This window comes from Pollicipes pollicipes, unplaced genomic scaffold, assembly GCF_011947565.3.
Source record: "Pollicipes pollicipes isolate AB1234 unplaced genomic scaffold, Ppol_2.1 Scaffold_6686;HRSCAF=7923_pilon_pilon_pilon, whole genome shotgun sequence".
Lineage (NCBI taxonomy): Eukaryota > Metazoa > Arthropoda > Thecostraca > Pollicipedomorpha > Pollicipedidae > Pollicipes > Pollicipes pollicipes.
The window spans coordinates 38,903,759-38,927,807 of record NW_023596921.1 but is presented as its reverse complement, the minus strand read 5'-3'; the positions used below and the strand labels follow the sequence as shown (position 1 = coordinate 38,927,807).

General features: G+C 56.7%; 1 protein-coding gene across 1 annotated transcript in view; it reads right to left on the bottom strand.

The window, feature by feature from the left end:
• Window positions 1-19,952, bottom strand: part of LOC119107662 (glucose dehydrogenase [FAD, quinone]) — a 34,418-nt gene extending 14,466 nt beyond the window's left edge. Inside the window, exons 1-3 of the mRNA XM_037231179.1 lie at window positions 19,427-19,952; window positions 4,109-4,311; window positions 177-366 (exon numbers count right to left, since the gene is read on the bottom strand). Of these exons, the coding sequence (XP_037087074.1) occupies window positions 177-366; window positions 4,109-4,311; window positions 19,427-19,613 (580 nt within the window). The 5' untranslated portion in view covers window positions 19,614-19,952. The remainder of the gene's footprint in view (window positions 1-176; window positions 367-4,108; window positions 4,312-19,426) is intronic.
• Window positions 19,953-24,049: the final 4,097 nt, after the last annotated feature.

Below are 24,049 nucleotides of genomic sequence, written 5' to 3'. Positions count from 1 at the left end.
CATCTTTGTTGACAATGGCAAGGCTTGTTCCAGTGAAACTGAGCACTCATGCAATACTCTCTCGCTTTAATTCCTCTTCCGTGTCTGCTGTTTGTCACTTAGAACCCTAAGGCGCCTGCGGCGGTACGGACCGGTGTATGACGTATTGTACCCGTAGAAAGTCATTTAGGGCTTACTATTTCTGGCGAGGTATGGGTTCCTATTGTCCTCCGACTTCTTGAAGTAGTGCAGGACGGTCTCGAAGTCCCAGCCGTAGTTGCCGTTGTTGTACCACTGTTCGTAGTCCTTGCGGTTCCCCCTCACGTACAGCATGTAGTTCAGCACTGACGAGCCTCCCATCACCTTGCCGCGTGGCCAGTTGCAGCGCTGGAACGGGACGTCCAAGTTACGAAGCCGTTCTTACTGTAACACTCGGCAGCGTCATGCTTTATGGACAGATATGCAGCGATGCCTTGAGTCTTACCGCTTGTCCAAATTCACCGCATGTCGCCCAACGTTGTCCTCGGGTTCCGACGCATGACAGTGGACGTAAGACGCAGGCTCATAGCAGAGCCACTAGTTAGTTGCAATTAGGTAATCTCATGGCGCTCATAAATCCATAAATCAGAAGGGGTTCAATGTATCTCAGGCTACACACCTCGTCCAAATATTGCACTCAAAGCTGTTGACTGTGAACCAGGCATGCGTCTCGTAAAATACCTTGGCTGACCGACACTCGCTGCGGTATGCGCAATCATGACCATACCTGAGACGTGACTACACGGGCTGGAGTGACGTGTGCACTCGAAAGTGTTGCCAATGGCCATTGTTGGTACCTGGCGGTCGCTCTACCGCCCAGAATCACGTGGGAAGCTAGAAAAGTACCGTGTAATGTCCCGTCCAGACCATGAATAGGTAGTTCGGGCTCGTACGGGGCGTTCACACTTACTGTCTTCACAACCCCATAATGACTCGAGCCGCAAGACATGCCATAATTATTCGCAGGGCTCGTGGCCGTTTTAGTTTGACACCAATCACAGTGCGCCAGAGGTCTGCGCGAGCTCAGTCACAATATCTATTATCCACGCACTGAATACTGCATGTGATCACGATCCGTTTCCTGCTAAGCATAGCTACAGCGCCGGTGAACGCTCGAACACGGGCTCGTGATAGTGTCGAATCGCTGAGATAGCTGTGAGCTGCATTCTCCGCTGCACACTGACGCAAGGCTCGTGATACACCCGGCGCTGCAACGCCTCGAGCCTGGTGCAGCTCCTGTGAGCCTCGGTCACTGCGTGCGGCCGGGCCAGCTCGCGCCTGACGTCCCCACCCCGGCCGGCACCGAGGTCACCCTGGGTCACTGCGGCGCGGCACGCGAGCGGCGCCGAGCGGGGTGGGAGCCACCAGCTGGAGACGCCACTGGGCACAGCCAGCCACCGGCACGGACCGGGGAATGGGCAGATCGTCATCAGCAGTCAGCAGCAGTGCCAGGATAATTAGTAGACACTTATCAGCAGTGATCGAGAATGACCAGCGGTGACCAGCCGCAACCAGAATGTGAGGAGATGCTAACCACTAGTGATCAGGCGTTGAGGAAACCCTGACCAGCAGTGATCAAGAGTGACTAGCAGCGGTCGGTAATGTCCAGCAGTGACACAGAACGAGGTCAGGTCACAGACTCCGCAGCCTCGGCTATGGGCATACAGATCACAGGAGCTGACCGGAGGCTGCGAGTGACCCGGGCAGGTCTGGGTACCATTCGGGCCCCAAGAGGCGCCGCAAGTTCCGGGTGGCAGCGGCGCCATGGCTCGGGGACCCGGAGCGTCGCGGTACAAAGTGGCTCAGTCGTGGTGATCAGAGGGACGGCTGCGCGGTTTAGAGACCCCGCTTGGCAGTTGTCCCAGGCCTGGCACGGCTTACCGCTGCCAGGCCTGGGAGACACGGGCCTATATCGGAGCTCTCGCCCGTGCACATTATAACTGCCCTCGTGACCCGCTTGCCCATGACACCCACGTCGCTCATGTCGGAATGTGCCCACCATCAGATATGCTGATCAGCGAGCCTGCAGCGAACAGGCTCAGACGCCTGGCGTGTTGAAGATGGCTGGCGTGAAAGGAGTGTAGTATGCATCTAGGACTCACGGGTTCGGCGGGGACGCGCTGGTGTCCATTTTGATCAGCCAATAAATATCGTCACGCCCGGTTCGCAGTCGGCATCGCCAAATGAGCTTTCACGGGCAGTGTCGGAGCCGGTTTTGTCTCCTGGCGCGCGCGGCCGCCCTACTTCCAGGTGGCTCGGAGTGCGGCGCCATGAATATGGCGCGCAACGGCTCGTGCAATGCGGAGGGCTCAGCCTTACACGCGCCATTGGTTACATGCAGCATTTAAAACGAACCTTATATCGGGAGTCGGTCCCGCACAGCCTACTTCGGTGTTCGTATCGATCGTGGACCCATCTCTACCAATTCTTGTCAACGAGCTTTTTGACACCGGTATGGCGAATGGCGAGCCATTTACACGAATTTGGGAATTATTTGGAAATGATCGGGTCAAGATGCGCTCGGCGTCTATATACATATATCCCATGCTACATACTACATACAGACTACATATATCACGTATCATATATCATATATCACGTACATACAGTATCCAATGTCACATCGAACATCAGGATTGTCGTACAGCATGCAGCTGGAGATGTAATGGTTTAGCCGGGCTCATAGGGGATATGGAAGACCACACCGTGTTCACTGCTGATACCAGCTGCCACAGAACAGCCGCCTGTCGCAAAAATTCGGCACACTGCGGCGGGCCAGAGTGTGAGCTAAAGTCCTAGCCGGCATCCCACGCCTTCTAAAGAGGCGTTACACTCGGCTGGCGCGGCTCAAGTCGCCACAGACACCTGAACTAGGGCAGCGCGAAGTCTGGAGTCTATAACAGAACCGAGCACTAGCTGGAGCTTGTCTCAAAACCATCAAAAGTTGGCCGGTCTAGACATAAGTATTAAAGCAAGGGCGTTGAAATGGGAGCCATGGTCTGTGTCGCATGCCTGGCTACGCCGTGTTTCCGACCAGATGTCGACTGCAGCCACATCCCGGCCTCAGCTTGACGATGGGTACCAGCTGTCGTCGGTTTTTAATCAGCAAATAACGGACAAATACAGCTTCTCGATTAAGCGAATGAACATCTGCGTTCATGTTGGCAGAGTATGTGGACCAAGCCAACCAATTCAATCGAAAGATGTGACAAGCGCGATACCCACATGACACATGAACTGAATGGTCTGGTGGTGATGATTTTCTTTGATGAGAAGACGAGCAAAAGGCTAACCCGGTTTCAAATGGTTGATGTCAGCTGTTTTACGAAAGACGCTTGGTCACGTTTCGGTAATCGCATAGTCTGTCAAATAAATTTGGGCAACGATCTTAAGCTAGTAACGAAGTGCACGCTCATATGACTGTGCTGGTCAGTGACGTTCTGCGACATGTGTTCCGCTACAGCTGCCCGTTGCCCAGTCTCAAATCTTCCAGTCTTTAACTTGTGCTTTTCCCCGTTGAGCAATCAAAATGCACTCACCGGCCGCGTCCATAAAGAGCTACAAAATGCCGGCGCATTTGTTAAAAGCCTTTGGACTTCCAGGGCATGATGAGCACCTTGTCACACGTCCCGTCACCACTCTTAACTAATACACAGCTTACCAGCTTCATCCAGCAGGTGGCCTCAGGCTGGCTTCGATTAGAGCACTTTCGGCCAGTAATGACCATTTCTGGGGTATGGAATGAAGGGGAGTGGATAACGCTGGGGTGAAACTACGTCCATAGGAAAATCCATCCGCCGAGTCTGAGCTCGCACAGGGACCTCTGTACCGTGTATGTGCTCGGCGCTCGGACGGGGATGCATCAGGGGACCACTAAAGGCTCACGCATGGCCGGTGCATGCAGCTTGCCCTGGATAAACGGGGCGTCGAGAGAACGCAGGGTACAGCGAAAATGAGAAGATAGGGGTAGATGAGCGCACGGCTCCTCACAGCCACCCAACGAACGGATTCCCACTCCCGCCCAACACACGGCTCCCCACTCCCACCCCACACACGGCTCCCCACTCCCACTCCATGGCACCAAACTCACGTGTCCGATGTAGGCGAGGCAGGCGCTGGGCTGCGGCTCCGTCTTGTACTGCCAGTCCAGCTTGCTGAGCTGCAGGTAGCCAGCGAGCGCGGGCACGTCCGATACTTCGGTCTCGTCGCCGCCCGCCTCCAGCAGCAGCACCTTGTGCGCCGGGTTCTCCGTCAGCCGGTTCGCCACCACGGCTCCCGCAGAGCCGGCCCCCACTGCAACCAGAGTAGAGCAGAGGTCGGCCGCGGTCGGGGTCGGGCGATGATCACCGTGTACACGGGGCGAACAGAGCAGAGGTCAGCCCCGGCCGGGGGTGAGCGGCGGTCACCGTGTGTACGGGGCGAACAGAGCGCGGGACGGGATCACGCGGGTTGCGTCGGGCGCGGGATGAAGGGGAGTAATGGTCGAGCGGGGAGCGCCGACGGTTCCCTCGTGGTTGGGACTTCCGGAGTGTACTGTGAGGCCCTGTCACAGCTACCCTCACTGTCTACCAACCAAACTGTGAAATATGAAATTTCATTTTGACAATAATCGAGCTTCAACCTACCATGAGATGCTAGCTAAACGATGGTGTCAAGGAAGCATTGGCTGAATTTAAGCTTCAAGCCATGTCCATGATCACGAAAGAATATATTATGTAAAACATGTCTTTAAAAGCTGAGAGTCGTCAACCCAGGACACCCCATTTTGCCATTTTTCTTTCGCCCTTTTATCGCAACTTTCCACTCTCACACAAAACACCGTTCGCCACTCGCATACTGCCACAATTTACTTCTCCGATTCAACACACAGCTCTCCACCCTCGCCCAAAGCACATCCTGCCACACTCAACAGATTCATCTAAAATCCAGATCCATATCCGTTCAAGTTCGAACCCCGGTTGCGCCATGGCTTCGAGCGGTAATAGTTTCAACGCTGTCGCTGGCGCTCCATTAAAGGGTGCGTGACGGCGCGCGCCGCGTTGTGCACGCGATTCCACTGAGCACGGGAAGAATCTGCTGGATCTCCCGTGTCCACATGGTCCCGCTGGGTATGGAACGTGTTTTGCATCCCAAGCGTATGCTATGCCCACATGGGCACCACCGGCCATGAAGCGTGCCAATCGTATCCATTCAAGGTACGTCGTACACAGACTGTGTTTTCTGTGCTCCGTGTCCACGGCGCAAAGAGCATGCGACACACCCGGGCTGTTCAGACCCGCCGAACACCAAGCCACATAGACCGCCAACAATCAGAAACGTTCCAGAGAAGACCACAAATTGTGACGGCAGTGACACTAGACAGCATTTTAAGCATTCCGCGGGTCTCTCAGCGGACGTCAGCTTCGCGTGACGCTCGCGTGACGCTCGCGTCCGTGCCCGATCGTTCCTCATAGCCGGTGAGCTCCGGCGGTCGCCTGGCGGGGCGGCAAGCGAGCGTTCCGCCTGGAAGGCACGCAGGCGTTCGGACAGTCGTCAAGAGGCGGGCAGTTGGCCCGTCCAATGGCCATTCGGTTGCCGGGCTGATCTAGTACAATCTCACGGCCTCATTGCTGCACCCACGGTGGCTGGTTATGAGGCAGTCGAGCTGCACCAGTACCGACCCTCACGTCATGGTTGGGACGACCCCACATCCCAGGCGTCGGGACCTCAGCCTGGGCACCCGATTCTCAGTCTCGGACGTTGAACCCTCAGCCCAGCAGCCGCGCCCCCAGCTCCAGGCGCCGGGTCGTCAGTCGGCGCAGAAGGCTGAGCAGCCCCGGTCCCGGCCCTGTCCTCCGGGTGACCGACCCTCCGCGGCTGGCCGTGGGAGGCTGAGTCACGCTGAGCCCGACCTGTCGGGCGGCGGGGCGGGCAGGGGAGAGCTGGGCCGCCGCAGCGCCGCCGCGCGGCGCCGGTAGCGGATCTTCGGCCGGTAGTGAGAGCGGCAGGCCGGATACGGACGCGGCCCAGACCCGCCCCACATCTCCGTCCGGCGGCGGCGCGGCACCTGTCCAGGTCAGGGGCGCATCCGTCTCTCGTCCCGGGCCGTCGGCAGGTCGGCCGCCCCTGGCTGCCGCTAGCCGCCGCTGGCCGCCGCGCCCCGTCCGAGGGCATGACCCACCACCGACGGACGTCGCCAGTCAGACGTGACCTGCGCCCAGCGCAGGCTGCGGCGGTCGGGCCGGCCGTGACCTTAGGTTTGTGACTGGAAATTGGTGCCTGCTGGTGGCTGGAGGTCACCAGCCATTGCGAATGGGAGTGCCGCCCAGATGGTTGTGACCAGCGCTCACCAGATTTGGCAACCAGTGGCATGGCTCCGGCACGTGTATGGCCGAGCGACCCTGGCAAAGAAGATTCTCTTTCAGTATCGGTTGATCCCGTTCTCAGGAGATTTGTGGGTGCTCGATTCGACTGCTACCTGGGTAGAATACAGTGATGGACTAAAAGCGTCGTTTACGCGTTCGCTGAGCTTAATTGTTGGAATCAGTAATGGTTGCATCTCATATATGTAGTACTTCGGTAGGTACAGCAGTTTCGTAGCACAACAATTTGCTTGATGGCCTCATTAGAAGTGAAGAGACGACAGATATCTATCCCGGAAACCGAGAGAAAGTCATCAAGGAACAGAAGACTAGCCTGGGAGGACAGCCGGCCTCGAATCCACGCCGCTGTCCACATGCGCGAACGGACCAATTAGACATCAGGCGGAAAGCGATAACAGACCAATCACATGTCAGATAAGAATGAGAAGTCCCAGCCCAGGACAACCCAGGACAGAACAGAAGCAAAGCCAGATTCTTGGTAGGGGGGCGCAGTGTTTGATGGAGGGCGCCCGGTAACCCCCCCCCCCCCCCCCTACGATCAATTACCGGATTTCTCTCATTTTATTTCCAGATGGCTCCAGTCGTCCTCGTTTCTTTACCCAGTTATGCCGATGAGGGGCACAGTGAGGGGCACATTGATTGGACGCTGAGGAGGCCCCTATCTTTTCCGACTACGGGTCCTGTGTGTAGAACAGTAGTGGCCCATTGTCTTTCCCACTCAGGGGTTGAAGGGTTTTTTTCAAAACCGTGGTATCTACTATTTCTATAGCCAACACCCATTCTGACGACACGGGGCAAGAAGTCCCTGATCGATCCAAAGACCCTCAGAGGAATACACAAAATATCCATGCTCTCGCTGACTAAGGGGATGCTCTGGCCGCAGCAGTTGGTCCCGGATCGACATAGGGCCCTTTCTGACACGTCTAACGCATGAGGTGCTGTGACATTCAAGGTCCCACCCCTGTCACCGCTGAACAGGTCCCCCGCCGCACGAGGCCGACTGTTCGGCGTGGTAGTCTGAACGGCATGGGACCCTTATTATCCCGAGGGGCACGTAAGGGGCTCTGACATTCGGACACTCAGGGGGGCCTTGGCCCTGTGCGCCGGCGTCCCGTTATACAACCTCCAGCCATCCCTTGACGCCGTTGATCGTCGGTCCCAAGCGGCAGGAGGAGGGTCATACCCTGATGCCCTTTCCCCGCCCTGTCCCAACAAATATATCGGTGTAGCGCTGTGAAACCTCAAATAGCTGAAGATAACCACTGATACAAGCGTGATAATCCGCAGACATTTTCCGGTTTACCGCTTCAAACTTTTACAAAAAGGAAGTCATTTCGCCAGGCTTGGCGCATTACTCATGCATGCCCAAAGTACGCCAAGGCACAAGCGGAAACGGAAGCCACTCGCACCGACATCTCGCCCCGTGAAATGCCACCGACCCACAGGCGCGCGTTTGCCTCCAAGTCACGCCAGCAACTCGCGGACGGCCGACGGCGACCGCTCCTGGGACTGGCTAGGCGAGGCCGGATTAAGCCAGGAGAAACCCGCCGCCGCCGCGCGTCGCAGGCGCCGGCCAATGTCGCATCTGTATGCATACCGCCGGTCGGCCGGGCTTTCTACCCGACGAGCGCCCCCACTGCAACCACGATATGCGCCCGACGAAGACAGACGGGCAAAAAATATGCCATCTGCACCCACAAAAACACGAAGCGCGACAACCCATCTCGTCCTGCCAGGGGTCGGTAACCATTTCGCGTCCGGGTGGGTCCGCTTTGCGCCAGCTGAATGCAACAATACGCGTCGGCGCAGAGTGGGGTTGCAAATGGATGTCAGCGGGTCCCATGACAGCCTTGTCCATCACAGCTCAACGGCTTCACTGGAATGTATGAACCATTCAGGAAATTGCACCTGACTGGGAAGGGCTCACATGCATGTCACCGTGTCGTGACCTCGGCTCGACGACCCAGCGACGTCTTCGCCAACCCAAAAGGGAGCGCACCGGCACCCACCGCACCAAAGCACGGCCAGCAACACCAATCATCGTCAACACCAACCAGCGCTCCACGGTCGATGGCGCCGATCGCGCCGTTCATCAGCGAGCACAGGTCCGCCTGCACGGCTCGCTATAGATTCCAAGACAGCGACGGCTGATTCGTGACGTGGCCCCGTTTGTTCGCCAACGGTCCGGAGCCGGGCCGCACGGTTGCCAGGCCGCCTCGGCCGGCTCCGCGGCCCGCCAGCTGGCCGTGCTGCGCGCCGCCCCAGCACGGCGGCGGCGCCACAAAACGGCCGAGCAAAAACTGCCACTCCGGCGGAGACGCATTTGCTGTTGTGACAGGGACGGCGCTATCTTTATCCGGCGGCTTACTAAGTGGCCGTCTTCCCCAGGTCGCCGGGGCGGCGGGCACGCGACGACGCCGGCAGCGTTGCGAAAGCGCACGGTTGCCGCCGCCACTGCAGGCCGGATCCGTGCCGTAAGGACGCTGGGTGACGGCGGAGGACGCGGGCGGAGGGCGGGGCTCCTGAGGGAGCGGGAGGAGATGGCTGGGCACCGTCTGAGGGGCGGAGGAGGTCGCTCGGAGCGGATCTGATCGTCTGGAGAGTGGCAGCCCGTCTCGCGGCCGTCCCAGACCGCACACAGCTTCTGGACACTGCAGGTTCAGGCACGGCTGGCGCCAGAGAGTGTTCTCCTGGTGGCGATGTCTGTTACAGATCGCGATACCAGTGACCATATCACGGCATTTGCAAATTACATGTGCCGATGAAAAGGTTCCCATCCACGCCTGTATGGGCGGCGGTGCACTCGCGACACACCACGCGTGAGTTTGCCGTGTGCACACAGTCATATCTGCGTAGTGTGTGTGCTACAAAGCTGTCTTGGCTTTATGTTTGTCCGTCAAAACTGGCGGCCAATGTCGATTGCTCCCTTTCAGGCTGGCTTATTTGCGCTTTCCAATTCTGTGCGGAAGCGGTACCCAATGGAAAGTGTAAATAACCATTGGGAGCTCTAGCCATTTGCAGCTTGTTTAAAGTAATCGCATGCCTTGCTCTTTGCTCAAGTAGTAGTTTCGAGTTGTATGCTAGAGGATACTGATCCCACTGCTTTAGGCAAAGATGTCTGAGGAGGAGTAAGACGCCCACATACTTCCAGAAGTTAACAAGAAGCATTACAGGATTTCTCTGCAGTCGGAGTAAGCTCTGAAAACTCTGAAAGTAAGGAAGATGGGTACATGAGAATTGCAATTTGAACGGAAAACAATACAGGTCTAGTTCAAGATGTGACAAAAGCAGTTCAGTAGTTGGCGTGCTCACTCTGCTATAGATTACATACTGTTTTTGTTTGCACCTTCGGCTTTTTTGACGTTTGCCTCGTCCGGGAAGACGGGGTTACAACAATCCGATCTATTTTGTGTCATGAAATTAAGATTCTGCTACTTCTCGGTCCCTTTCAATTCTTCATTACAATAACTGAAGCATGCGAGAAAACGCTGCCTATACCTCATAAAAACCTTGCAAAACGATGGCAAACGCCACATTCCATACACACCCAGGAGTCAATCACAGCCGGCCGCGAGCAGACTGCTGTCCATGTCGGCCCCGGCTGACGTCACGTTATGCCCACCTGACGGCCCAGTCTGACGTCATATTCTGCCCGTCTGGTGGACGATTGTTTTGCAAGTCAGCAAGCTCTGCTGGTCGTCAACCTTAGTCGCCTTCCGCAACATGTGTGACGTCACAACGCCATCGGCCGCTAAGCGCGAGGCCGCCGTGTTCACAGCGCCGTGCTCACAGTGCCGTGAGATCAGAGCGTAGTGTAATCAAGAAAAATGTGGAATATAGTTGGCGCATTGTCTCTCCTGCTCGCCTTGACGGTGTGGTAGGCGTATTCCAGATTGTAAAGCGATAAGCTGGTCCGCTCATTGAACACTTGATTTAGTTAACTTTTTGTTGAACATATCAGTGGCGCCACGAATGCACAGCAGCCCTCCCGCCGTTGCCCTTCTCCCTGATGTCGGCTGCCACCCCAGCAGGTCGGCGCTGACACTGGGTCGTCGCCTCCCGTGCCTCCTCTCCCGTGAACAGCTAACGGCGCCGCCAGCGCGGCGTGGCGGGGCAACTGTGCCGCGAGAACTGACGGGTTTTGCGGTGGGGTCGCGCGGCCGTCCGATCGCTCCGGGCACGCGAGTGGTGGAGTGGGACGGGGCGGGCACTCCGCCGTCACCGGAGATCAGGCGCTTCACCGAAGTGGTGGGGTGGGATGGGGCGGGCACTCCGCCGTCACCGGAGATCAGGCGCTTCGCCGAAGTGGTGGGGTGGGGCGGGGCGGGCACTCCGGTGGGACCGAGAGGTCAGACGCTTCGCCGAAGTGGTGGGGTGGGGCAGGGCGGGCACTCCGCCGTCACCGGAGATCAGGCGCCTCGCCGGACCGAGAGGTCAGGCGCTTCGCCGAAGTGGTGGGGTGGGGCAGGGCGGGCACTCCGGTGGGACCGAGAGGTCAGGCGCTTTGCCGAAGTGGTGGGGTGGGTGCAGGGCGGGCACTCCGGTGGGACCGAGAGGTCAGGCGCTTTGCCGAAGTGGGTGGGGGTGGGGCGGGGCGGGCACTCCGCCGTGACCGGAGATCAGGCGCCTCGCCGAAATGGTGGGGGTGGGACGGGACGGGCACTCCGGTGGGACCAAGAGGTCAGACGCTTCGCCGAAGTGGTGGGTTGGGGCGGGGCGGGCACTCCGGTAGGACCGAGAGGTCAGACGCTTCGCCGAAGTGGTGGGGTGGGACGGGGCGGGCACTCCGCAGAGACCGAGGAGTGGTGAAGTGAGGCCGAGCAGACGCCACGCTGGGCAGTGATACTGATGAGAACACATCAGCGGGAGACGCGTGAGACGCAGTGGATATTTTTCATGTGGTGGAGCGAGATGGGTGCATGCGCACGCTCTGGTCAAATGGACACTCCGTTGCTGTAGTAGGGTAATACCGGGAGGACAGTCTGCTGGGAAATAGAATAGACACCCCGCTGTAGTGATGGCGTGACACTTGGTGAGCACTCCACAGGGATGGTACGCTGAAGGCCGTAAGAAGTCACCATCCGTTCCCAGCTCGAACGTTCTCATCCCAGCAGCTGGTAACGCGCCTAGCTCAGCGCCAGGGTCGGCTCCCTTTCAGCGCTCAGTTTGATCCCGCCCCTCCGAGCGGCTGGCTTCACCTGACGACACTTAGCACGCCGAGCGTCCACCGCGCGCCCGGCGACAGACCGGCGCGGCGGCGGCCTCCAGACGCCGCGCTTGCGGTAGGCCGTGCGGTCTGCCGGCCGCGGTGCCGCCGGCCGACCGGCGCGCGCCGCGACCGCCGCCGTCAGCGCGGCGTCATGTGTGCTGACGGATAGTGCGTGCGCCGCTACCGTCCCGCCGCCGCGTCACGTGCGATGACGGATGTGGGGCGCGCACCAGTGACGGCGCTGCTGGCTGGGGTGCCGCCAATCCGGGAGATAGAGGCGCGCGAAACCCGGTGGTGTCGCGCTCAGTGACGCAGCCAAGGAAGGGAGAGGGGGTACGGAGGCTATCTTCACGCTAGCGCAATGCTTTACACTAGATACTGGACGTTCTCGCAGGAATCCGGTCCAATTTCGCAGGAAAACGAAGAAAATTTGACAGTTGCCCTGGGGAAAACTCTGGCCACGTTTCCGATGACGCTGCGTGTTTTCGGATCCCAGGATTACACTCGAAAGGAAACTGCAGCGAGCGACTGCAATGTCGCAGTGGACGGTACCCCCATTGAAGACCGCAACGCTGATAGAGACGGTATCACTATGTAGGTGGAAGCTCTGGTGGAGGAAGTGTGTCGTCGGTGATGGACGCGGCAGCACTGCTGGAAGCAGTCGCCCGGCGGGAGGCAGTACGTCGTTTGTGGACTTAGTGTCGCCGCTGATGGTGGTAGCGGTGATGGTGGGAGTACCGCTGCCTGGACCAGTTGGCGGCTGTTTCCATTGCGTCATCGTAGCTGAAGAACAATCGTGAAAGCTACTATCAGTCATGTTACCGCACGAACGTATCATGGCGTTGCCTTGGTAGCAAAGTCGACGCTAATTTGGGGAGGCAGGCGGCTGAATCGGACAGTAACGAATACGCTCGCCAGCCAATTACGGTGCTTTGAGATGAGCGTTTGACAGTGTTCCAAAATGACATGACAATGGCCACAGCGGGTTAATTCCGATCATGAATGACGTGACGCGTGACATTCGCTTGGTGCTCGTGTCGTCAAGGCTCACGCCGCCGTTTTGTTCGCAGGCTTGCGCTCCGCGAGGCGTCTGCAGGGAACAAAACGGTGCCGTTGACGACTTTGACAGGGAGGCGCCGGGGCCTCAGGCATTCTGCGAGCTATACGGGTGGCGGTTCTTTAAACAAGAACGACGACGGCTTCGATTCCGGGTCGTCCAGCTGATTTTGGACGGCTTGTCGACAGGCAATGACGTGGTTATCTGTATTTCCGTCGAAGAATTTGTTCTCCCACCCCCGATTCGACTTTTTCACAAAACAATCCTGCGGCTGCACGGTGACGTCTTGAATGCTCCCAGATACGTACTGCCGCCCCGTATACTTTGCGACTCTCATGCGACGTCTTCGAACATTGGAGATACCGTTATCCCTCTGCGAACTTGCGGATCACAAATCCTCAAACCGTTGGGTTAATTGCTCACCTGTTTCTTTTCACCAGTGTTTAGGTGCACGTCCCCGCTCCACGCACCTGTTGCCCGGGACCAGACCGTTTCAAAACTACCGGTACACTGTCGTTATCTGGCCTCGAAGAGTTGAGATCCCAGTTACTCATGGACGTTTAATCGCACTGTAGTTGCCAGAAAGGACTTTCAGTGTATGGTCAGCTCGCACCAATGACCAGACCAACGATTCAGTAAAGTGTCTTAATCTACACATTGCTGCTGGAGATACAAAAGCACTTAAACCCCCTGGTTCTCCATGACGCATGTGGTAAATGGACAATGCATTACACGCCTTGTCAACTCTACCACTTGGGAGCAGTGTTTGGACTGCACGCCGGATCCTTTATCTGAAGTCTTCGGCAAACCACTGCGCAGAACGCGCCTCCGGTACATGAAAGCCATCCTACTCTTCTGGCGTAAGGACCGATCCAGCCTCGACGCAACCTCGTCCGTGTCCTACTCCTGGTCCGTTCCTGATTCCCGCCCGCCCCCTCGTCAGTACAAACCCGCCGCTGGGCCCCCGGCGACGCAGGCGGGCCAACATCTGCCATCGCAGTCCGTTACCCCCGACCCGCGCGGTCGTGACCGTCGAGTGCGCGGCCACGGCGGCGGCGGCGGACGAGAGGCGTGTCATCTCCGCCGGCGCGTCAGCTGCCGCCGCCGCCGCCGCCAGATGGACGGCCGTCGCGACGGAGCTGTCGGCGCGCGGGCGACGGCGTCGGCGCCCGTTGCAGAGCGCGCCTGGCCGACCGGCGCCGTTATGGGGCCGCGCGCCGCCGCGCCGTGTCGACGCTGGCGGCCGACGGCCGCGTCGAGTTTAGGCGCGCGTCGGCCGCTTTCGATTTTCAGCGCGCCGGAATCTGGGCCAGCCCGCCGCGAGGAGCGCCGCGCCTGGAGCGGCTGGTTTCTCGGTCGCGTGAGGCGTGCGCGCGCGGGTCGGGAAGGCCGACCGGCGGTGGCGCCTGACAAATGATCGCGGCTCGATCTGGAGGGGAGGGGTGTGGGAAAGACGCCGACGGTTCCGGCGACAAGCTTGGGCGTCCTTCGCCGGCGGTGTTTGAATGAATGGAGGTTCGGTGACATGAGGGACCGTTCCAGTGTGATCTTGAATGTTTCCATGGTATGCAAGGTTCGTGAGAGTTTCCCTGCATCATTATCTGTTCTGCAGTCGCTCATAATAGAATTTTTAGCCGCGTGCTCAATATAATTCAAAAGCCTTAAGAATTGTTACGTATGCTGCCGAGGAGTGTCTTCCCCTGTAGAAACCCGCCGGTTCTGGTCACAGGGTCTCTCAGGCCGGAATTTCAGCCGACCCGTCCCGGCCGGGTCAGGTCGAGCCGAGTGTGCTCGGGACGGGTTTTTGTCCCGTTCCGCCCGTCATGGTGGTCGCTGTCCCAGAAAGATCGCGTCGCCAGCCCGGTAGAGCGCCTGGGAGAGACCGCGGCACGGCCGGGCCCTGGATGGGGAGACCGAGGCATGCCTGGGTGCCGGAGGGGAAGACCGCTGTGCGCTTGGGTCCCGGATGAGAAGACCGCGGCATGGCTGGGTCCCAGAGGGGAGATCGAGGCATGGCTGGGTCCCGGGGGACCCGCGATTCGCCTGGGTCCGGGACGGGGAGACCACGGCACGGCTGGATCCCGGGGGGAGACCGCGGAATGGTTGGGCCCCAGAAGGGGAGGCCGCGGCTCGGCTGGGCCCCGGACACGCTGGCGGCGCTGCGGCTAGTCCTGCTGGCCGCCTGCGTAGCTGAGATATGGCATTCCAGCTGCCAGGCGGCGGCTGAGGAGAAACGTGCCGGTGCACGTACCGTTAAAGATACTCCTCGGCAAATTAGGTGGGAGTGATCGATAGCAATCTTGCAGGCTTGCTCTGGCCCTGCTTTATCGGCCTGCATGCCGTCCGCTGTTAAGTGGTGGTCTGCTTCAGACCTTTTAGTAGCACCGATGACGAATCTGTTTGCCTTGCGGCCTCAGACGTCGATGTGTTCTGCCACAGGGTTTTGCTCGCGCTCAGGCATGCAGTCATACTAGCCGACAGGTCCACACGGAATCCCTGCGCGTTAAGTTTAGAAGACTGGCGTTACAAGAACCTACAAGCAAAAACAGGCGAACAAGCGAAACTCGACGGGCCTGCGTTAGTGTCGCGTTTTTGCTTTACATCGCCAAATCCAGAGAAAACATAATAGCCTCCCACGGCTGCGCGAGGAGTGACATAAGCCTTCCCACTAATGCTAGGCTGCAGACTCCCCGTCTGGCTGTGAGAGTTGACACGCGTTCTGCACAGGAGCGTTCAACGTGTTTAAATCCCCATGCAGGCTGAAGGCGTAATTAGGCGTTGGGTAAACGGATTTGATTTGAAACGTGGAGTTTGACACCGAATTTTGCACCTAATTCAGGCAAACTACTGACGCAACGCGCTGGTAGCCGTGTCTCGTTTCAGGCATATAGCCTGCTTTGACAAATCAGCTCAATCTGCGTGTGGTGCCACTACGAACTTGTGGCCCAGACGGTGATGTAACAGGCGACGGTACAAAGCTCAGCTAGATATGGAGTGCATCAAAAACGCGTGCTGCAAGAGAGGAAACTAACAAACTTGACGAGTTTTTATAGCGCAATTCTAGTAATGAGAACGTTGATGGCAGACAGCGATGGTCAGTGATCACCCTGATGACTGACGAGTTTAGGGCGCGCCTACTCCGGAGGCCTCTTTGTGACCAGAAATGGTCAGAGAAGATGGCAAGGATAGAAACTTTTGCAGCGATCAGATTTTCATCGTGGTCATAATCTGGCCATAATAAAATGTAAGCTTGCTGACGACAGCGCTTGAAAATGTCTTCCGAAGCCATCCCTTGGTGTCAGCCTGTTCCTGCAGCCCGCCGGCCATCTGGAGCACGATCGCTGCTGAGCAGCGCAGCAGAAGCTGTGTTCTCTGAAAGTCGTCCGGAGTTCTCCCGAGCTTTCAGACCGAACCGGACCGGAACGGACTGTACCGGATACCGGAACGGGCCGCGGTCCACCCGCGTGGGCCTGATCGAAACAGTCCGTCCGTCCGGACCGGGCCGGAACAGGTCGCGGCACTGGCCAGAACTGCTGAGCCGTTACCACAGAGTGTGGTGGAGCCGGCGGCGCGGCGGTCAGGGCTGGTTCCGCGAGCGACAGCCTCAAATCGGGGACGGGAGGCGGGGCCCTGCACTGGTGTGGCTGCCACATCCGCCTCAGGTGACACGACCGGGCCCGGCGTCGGCGGAAGCTGCGGCCACCTCTGCAAGGCTCGCCTCAGCACCAGCGTGGTACCAGCACCAGCGCCAGCACCAGCACCGCGGAGGTTGCATGCGTCACATTCTGAGGCCTGGTCAAAACTTGAAATGAGGGCGATAGCAGGTTTCTACCTGCTCCTCAGGAATTTGACCTCAGAAGTAAGTTGTGCATAATTTCGCCCAGCATTTAGAAGCATCGTGCGGAAAAATTCGCGACGTCGTCAGTGGCTTAAGAAAATATTTGTCCACTAATTTGACAGCAGCTGGTGAGGTTTCTGCATCTCACTATTTTGTATACCTCACTGTGTTTGCTCGTAAAATTCGCCGCGCCTGACGTGAAATGCTTAAAACTACCAAGAAGATGCCAGAGCCAAGCTTGCATAAAATGTCATGCGTGTTTAATCCAATCAAAAGAATTTAATGTGTTATAGAGCTGCGGAAAACAAAGCATAAGTGAATGTAGAAATTGCTTTAAAATAAGTCAAGCATAAGCATCCAATAGCCAAACAACGTTACGCGTATTTTTGGGCCTAGAAAGCTGAGTGTTTCTCGTTGCTGTTCACAATGGCAGTCATAGTTTTTTCTTATATGTATTTTTTCTTATATATATATATATATATGTATGTGTATATATATATATATATATATACATATATATATGCCGTGGACCTGATCATACTTCTCCATAACTATCGATGCTCTCGTAGCGGGGTAGATTATGATATAAGAGAGAGAGAGAGAGAGAGAGAGAGAGAGAGAGAGAGAGAGAGAGAGAGAGAGAGAGAGAGAGAGAGAGAGAGAGAGAGAGAGAGAGAGAGAGAGAGAGAGAGAGAGAGAGAGAGAGAGAGAGAGAGAGAGAGCGAAAGAGAGAGAGAGAGAGAGAGAGAGAGAGAGAGAGAGAGAGAGATATATATATATATATATATATATATATATATATATATATATATATATATATATATATATATATATATATATATATATATATGCATGTAATTTCATGTATCTTTATATCTTTTATTCATTTATCTCATGCATACTTAGCTGGTCAAAGGTCCGCGGAGGAGGCGGTGCTTTGACCAGCTGGTCGCCCGCCAAAGAGGGTTAGCGTGGTCCGAGGCGGCTGCGTCGGAGCACTACACGATATGATAAAACATCCTATCTAGCACGAAGGCTGCAGACAACAATCCGATGGCCTGGACCAGCCTTCTTCGAGTGGCAGGTTCAGAGCACACGCAACCTCGGAACTTCTCGGAACCCAAACCCGTTCCTCCAAAGGATGCGAGGTAACTTTTAAAAACCTGAGAGGCCGCAATAGCGTTTGGGTCGGGATTTGCTTGGCAAGAAAGGAGCAGTGGAACCCTCGGTGGGGGGGGGGGAAGGGAGAGGGGGGGAGGACAGTAAGACAACATGATGCGTTTTGATTAAACGTGGTGAGATTAATAATTACAGCTCAGCGTCCAGAGTCTGGGTGCTGCACTACCCCACAGTCCGACGATGTGGCGTCTGGCAGGCCCTTTGACGGCACGGCGGGCTCACGGTCAAAGTGAGGAGCGGCTCACGGTGCGGCAGCGGTGCGGAGAGGCTGTCCTCAGTCCGCGCCGCCTCAACCGCCGATGACAGCCATTGCTGAGGGGCTGCGGCAGCCTTCGACAGTGTAGAGAATCGATATACTGTCTGACAGACGTTCTGGGGGAGTGGAAAACCACCCCGTGCTTGAACAGGCTGTGCCAGGTGTGGAGAGCAAACGAATGGTGTAAAAGGTTCGTCAACGGCGTTGAGAAAATTCGCAGGCTGACCACTGAGGCAATCCCAATAACGTCCGGCGCTGCGTGACCACTTGCAGTCGGCGTGTCCAAGACCCCAAATTAGCACCACGCAATCCAAGTGCGCCCCATCCGAGGCACTGAACCTCAAACCGAACGGATTTTGTGCAGCCTGTAAATCGTCCAATAATTACCCCTCCACGGCTGCCGCTTGCAGCGGCAATACGTTATTGAGGTATGCACGAAGGTGAGCCACGCCCCAATGACCCGGTGCTCGCGGTCAAAGGCTCAGCTCCAGTCCCCACCCAATCCCCCCCCCCCCCCCCAGCCATCGGCTGGAAGAGCCTCCCTGCAATAGACGGCTGCTCGGAAGATATATGAGCGCTTCGATCTGCACAGCGGCGCGCTTGCACGACGAGTCGGCATGTACCGCTCGGTTGTAGCAGGCTAACTACCTGCACAAGCTGACGCGCTTGGGCGGAAGATAAGTCCTCATTTGGTCCTCTGGGTAATGAGGAAACTGGTAGGCATGGAAACAACGGTGTGAAGGGTGCGTGTGTGATTAAAAACCGAGTGGCAATCAATCCGACCAACAGCCAGCTTGAACCTCCGGCTTACTCTGCTGCTCTAAATCACTGCCAACCAAAACCAACTCTTTATCTCCTGAGTCGCCGGCGGTACCCTATCGCTGTTCCTGCTCTCCTGCGTTCACGACCAGACTAAGTCAGTAGCTTCATTCAACAGCAGGCATTTAGCTACAGTTATGCAGCTACGCTACCAAGATTCTTTTCGGCCAAATTGGATGTTCCTTGCGTTGTTCATCCTTGCCTTACTCACACCTAAGCCATAGACAATTTCGTCAAGCGTAGCGAAATATCTCCGGAAGGACGGATCATCAAGTGACTGAGGAGGGCGGGCGCTCCGTCGTCACGTGCGCCGGGAGGCAGCCGTGTTCCGGCTGCGAAGCGATCGTTTACGGGACCACATGCCGTCGGTGCGGCGGACGAGATCCGTTCAGTTGACCGCTCGAGGGGCGTCGGTGAGTCGGAACAGACGCGGAGCCGGCGGCAGCGTTCGATGCCGCCGGCCGGCTGCTCCAGCGCCAGCCGGTCGGCCGGGTCTGCAGCTGGGAAATGGTCCTGTTCGCTGGGCCGCGGCCGAGGCGCTGGCGGAGCGGAACGGATATGCTGGCTGGCACCGGTCGTGTTTGCTGGGCTGTGACTCTGACACCAGCAAACCGGAGAGGTCACGTACGGACGTCATCGACGCTGTTGCCTGGTACGGAAACGCCCACGCCCGACCACACGCACTCACCAATAATGAAGTCGTATTTCTTGAAGAGCCGTTTCCTGTTGATGGGCCTGGACTCGGGATCGACCAGGTCGTAGTGGTAGTAGGCGATGGCGGTGAGGAGGAGCGGCACAAACCAGACGCCGACGACCAGCGCGGCCGCGGCCGACGGCGCCGCGGCCGTCACTCCCAGCACCGGTATCAGAGGCATGGCGACTGAGTCCTTGCACGGCGCCGTCCGGTGAACACCTCCCCCCGGCACAGGGGTCACCACAGCGTCGCTCAGGGACGCTTCAGCCTCACTTCGGGGTCACAGCAGCCGCTGAGTTCCGCCGCCGCGCGCACCGGGGCCGCACATCACCGACTGCACGCCGCCGAGGTGGTCAGGTCGTCGCCGCTGCCGCCGTGCGAACCGCCCATGGCCGTGGCGCCCGCGCTGTCGCTGAAGGAAAGTCCCTCGCCGCACACTCACTTCCGCCGGCAGATCACGCGACCGCCGCTGTAGCCGGTCTGCGCCGCCGTGTGGCACGTGCTGACCGTGGCGGCTCTCTCGGCCCACTGACCCGCCGCGCGCGCCGCCGTGCCGCGGCCGCCCTGCCCGACGTGTTACATCAGCCGACTTTCGCCCTCGCCTGTCGCCGCCCGCCGGCCGAGCCGCACGCGCTGACCGGCCGCATGTGCGTGCGCGTGGGGACGCGCTGGGTGGCGCTGCTTTGCTGGTAGGATCGCCCCATTAGCGCGGTATGCGGCCCGCACGCAGGCGCTGTGGCGCTGATCATGCTGCAGGCGGTTACCGGGCTATGGATAGTGAATTAGTGGACAGACGCCGGCGCCGTGCGTATTCAGCCGGGGAAAGTGTGGGTGAAGTGACGCGCTTGGAGGTGTTTACTAAACGATATTCGAGTGATTCCGACGGTCGACCCGCCTGACCCATTTGCCGGGTGGGCCCTCAGACTTCCAGGCCTTGGACCAAGCCAGTCGGCTGCTTAGCACGGTTTATGAGTGTGATGAGTGGCAAGTTTCGATAAATTTTGATGCGTTTGGCTAATACGGTATATTTTTGGACGGCAAATCCTTACCAATTTCTCCGCAGCCCCTGTCTAAAAATAACCGGTTATCATTTTGACGCAACAACTCGTGGTAATAACCACAGTCTGGTTGTCAAACCCGTTTGGTGAGTGCCGAGATATAACTTGAATACATTTGACACTATATTGCGCTAAAGCATCTGCCTGCAGATGTTATACCATGTTTTTTTAAGAACAATAGTTGTTCGAAATGTTTCAGTTCAACAGCACCTGTCACCTCTCCAAAAGAAAGAGCAAGGGGGAAGAGATAGGGGGAGAGGGAAAGAGAACGAGAGCGAGAAAAAGTCACTTTATGACCTTCGTGGGTTGCTTATAACATAACGCTCAAAGTCAGCCCAAGTTATCTCGATGGTACCTATGATGCATTCATGCTAGGATCGGTACGGCCTCTTGATGTTCGTCTCCCATTCCAACCGGCCACACAGGCCACACAGGCTTTGGTTCCCAGAATTCATGGAAATTCTACGCATCGATCTCCTTTATACGAACAATAGATGATAATAGTTCCCCTATCACACCAGCTTGCCTATTCGGGTGCTTAATTGCCTCGCATCTGAGGGCGAGCATCCCCAATTATTGATCAGCGGGGAGTTTAATTCACAAGTGGTTGGAAAATGATCAATTGAAATGGATTATTCCCTGATGCGGGTCACACTTGTTTGCCCAGATTAATCCCTCGCCAGTTTCGCCAGGTCCGGCCAGCCTCCGGGAGGGATGGAGGGAAGAGTGAGGGGCGGTGTTTGGTGCGATTCCCTCACTGATCCCACGGTGGATGTGATTAAATGCATATTTAGAGATCAATGCGATCCGTAATTTTCACTGATATGTTATTCTGGTATCCCTTGCAAGAGACCTGTTAGGTTGAGTTAAAAGTTCTTTTGGGGGTAAAAGCATGTATGCTTCAGGTCCAAGTACTCTGCCATTGCGACACAGTTTGCTCATACGCGCAGTGAGGCTTGTAAGAGCCAAATAGTGACACAATCTGCTTCAAAGAGGTAATGCGATATCATCCGAGGTCATTCCATGGTATCCCATAACCCTAACCTTGGGTGACCTTGTGCGACATTGTACATATGATCTTAATCTAAGACGGCGACATTGATGTATTACGAAACCTCTATAAGCACTACTTCGGGCGTCTTCAAAGCATTGGATCCGACACCACGCGAGCTTTAAATGTCATTTACGTTATTTATGACACACTGCGGTCACCTCTGCTCATTGCATGACTTGTCCGAGAAAGCCGATCGCAGTTCAAGATCTGACTGTATGTGACTTAATGTTATCATGACCTCCGGCAAGGTCTAGATCATTAACTATGTGCATGATGTACATGGCACAACACCTTCATACCATGCAGCACCAGTGGAAAAGAAGACCTGACGCACTGACGCAGAATCAGGAGTGCGTCATGGAGGATTGTTCTCCCAAGTTTCTTGCCGTGCATAACTTTAAAAACGATGTAAAATGTCAGCAACCTGAAATGGAAGGCACTTGAAACGCACAGGCCAGGTGTAAAAAGGTGGTAGGCTTGGCCGTAAGTGCCGTCGGTCGAATCTGCACGTGTTATTACCTCCGGGTGATAGTGTGTCATTAAGACTTTACGACGCATTCAGCTACTGAGGCCATGTGGCATCGCCTGCGCCTCCCCCCGGCAAGAAGGGCGGGCACTGCGAGGAGTCGAACCCCGTACCTCCGGTTTCCCACGCGCCACCGGGTGATAGGTACCGGCCACGGGGCAGTGCGTGTGCCACCTCCATAAGTACCTTGACTGGCGGACTGGGCCGGCACCCTTAGTGAGGAGCCTGGCTGATTTACAACGGCTTGTGGGGATGGGGCTGGGTGGACTGAATCGGTCGTGACTCCGCCCCTCTTTCCTCAGTCGTGTTTCGTCCTTCATCTGCGCAGCGCCCCATTCTGACTTCTAAGATTTCTAGGCTCTTTGTTCCTTTAGCCGGTGAACCAGCTAGTAGAACCTTTTTAAAACCAATGTAATATTGAGCTGCTATTCGTAATATCCTGCTTGTACTTTGGTGCAGAAGCTTGCGGTGCTGAACTCACTGTTAGGGGTCCAAATTTTACTTTTGGGGGACGGGCAATGGCCCGCCCAAAAGAATATAACTCGATACCCGTGCAAAGGAGCCATTTGCCGTGGCTTCGATCCCAAGGTCGCATGAACGGCAAACAGTTTGAACTAGCTAGATAAGAAGAAAAAGTCGACTTGTATAAAAAGTCAAAGAACTCGACCTCTTTGAATAACAAGTTTTCACCCCGCTGCTGTATGACCAGTTACGAGCCGAGGGAATCGAAGCTGGTTTTAGAGCTGTTGTCAGGGAACGAGTAAGAGTCAAAAGGGCAGCTAGGAACCGTTGAGCTGAGACAATACCGTGGGCCAGAGACGAGCACGAGCCAGCGGCGGGGTCAGAAATGGTAGCGATGGTTGCAGGGGTGTTTCTGGTGTTCGTGTGGGGAGAGGCAGCGCAACGGGACGTGCTGGGGCCAGTGACGGCTCGGTCGTCTGCCATCAGGGGGCAGTCGGTGTCAGAGGCCAGAGTCGAGTCTGTGTCAGAAGTCGGAGCTGAGTCTGTGTCAGAGGCGAGAGTCGAGTCTGTGTCAGAGGCCAGAGTCGAGTCTGTGTCAGAAGTGAGAGTCGAGTTTGTGCCAGAGGCCATAGCTGAATCTGTCTCAGTGGCCAGCGTCGAGTCTGTGTCAGAGGTCGGAGAGGAGTCTGTGCCAGAGGCCAGAGTCGAGTCTGTGCCAGAGGCCCGAGCTGAGTCTGTGTCAGTTCCTGTAGGATTGGCTTTGCCATTCCCACACTTCCTGCCTGTGTCGGGCAAGTGCGAAGCTAAAATATGGAATAACTGAAATGTTAAACGCAGCGGAATGAAAAACAATGGTGCGTTGTGGACCAAATGCGCAGTGGTAATGGAAAAATTTCCGGAACGATCCCTACTCCGCACAGGGACCCGTATTCGGGGGGGGGGGGTGAGAGCGGGGGGAAGGATGCCCTTTAGGACGGCACTTTTACACGGTGCTCAAGGTGAAGGCTGCAGCTCAACCCGGGTAGGCGCGCGTTGCAAGGATTAAAAGTAAAGCGATGTGTGAGAAGAAAGGGATGCCTTGTGCCCGTCTCTCTGCCTAGGAGCAGACGTAGCTTGGATTTGTTGCCTGGATTAGAGCCCTTTCAGCCAGTCACGACCATTGCAGGTCCATGGGATGAGGGAGAGAGGATAACGGTGGGATGGAGCTTTACGCGCCAGGGGGTCTCCGTCGAGCACAAGCTCGCACAGGGACCGTATGCGGGGTATGTCTTGGGCGCTTGGAAGGGCCGTACCAAGGGACACTTGAGCCCTCTCATGGCTGGTGTCTGTAGTTTGCCTCGGATTAAAGCAGGCAATGGGGGGACGCAGGACAAAGCAAGGATGAGGATAATGCAGGCGTAGATATTTAGCAGCGACCAAGCGTTCATATGTAAGTGACCTAAGTGCAAGTGACATGAAGGGTATTACATCACAGCAGACGCAAGCGGCGATAAACACGCTAACCACTGTCATTACAT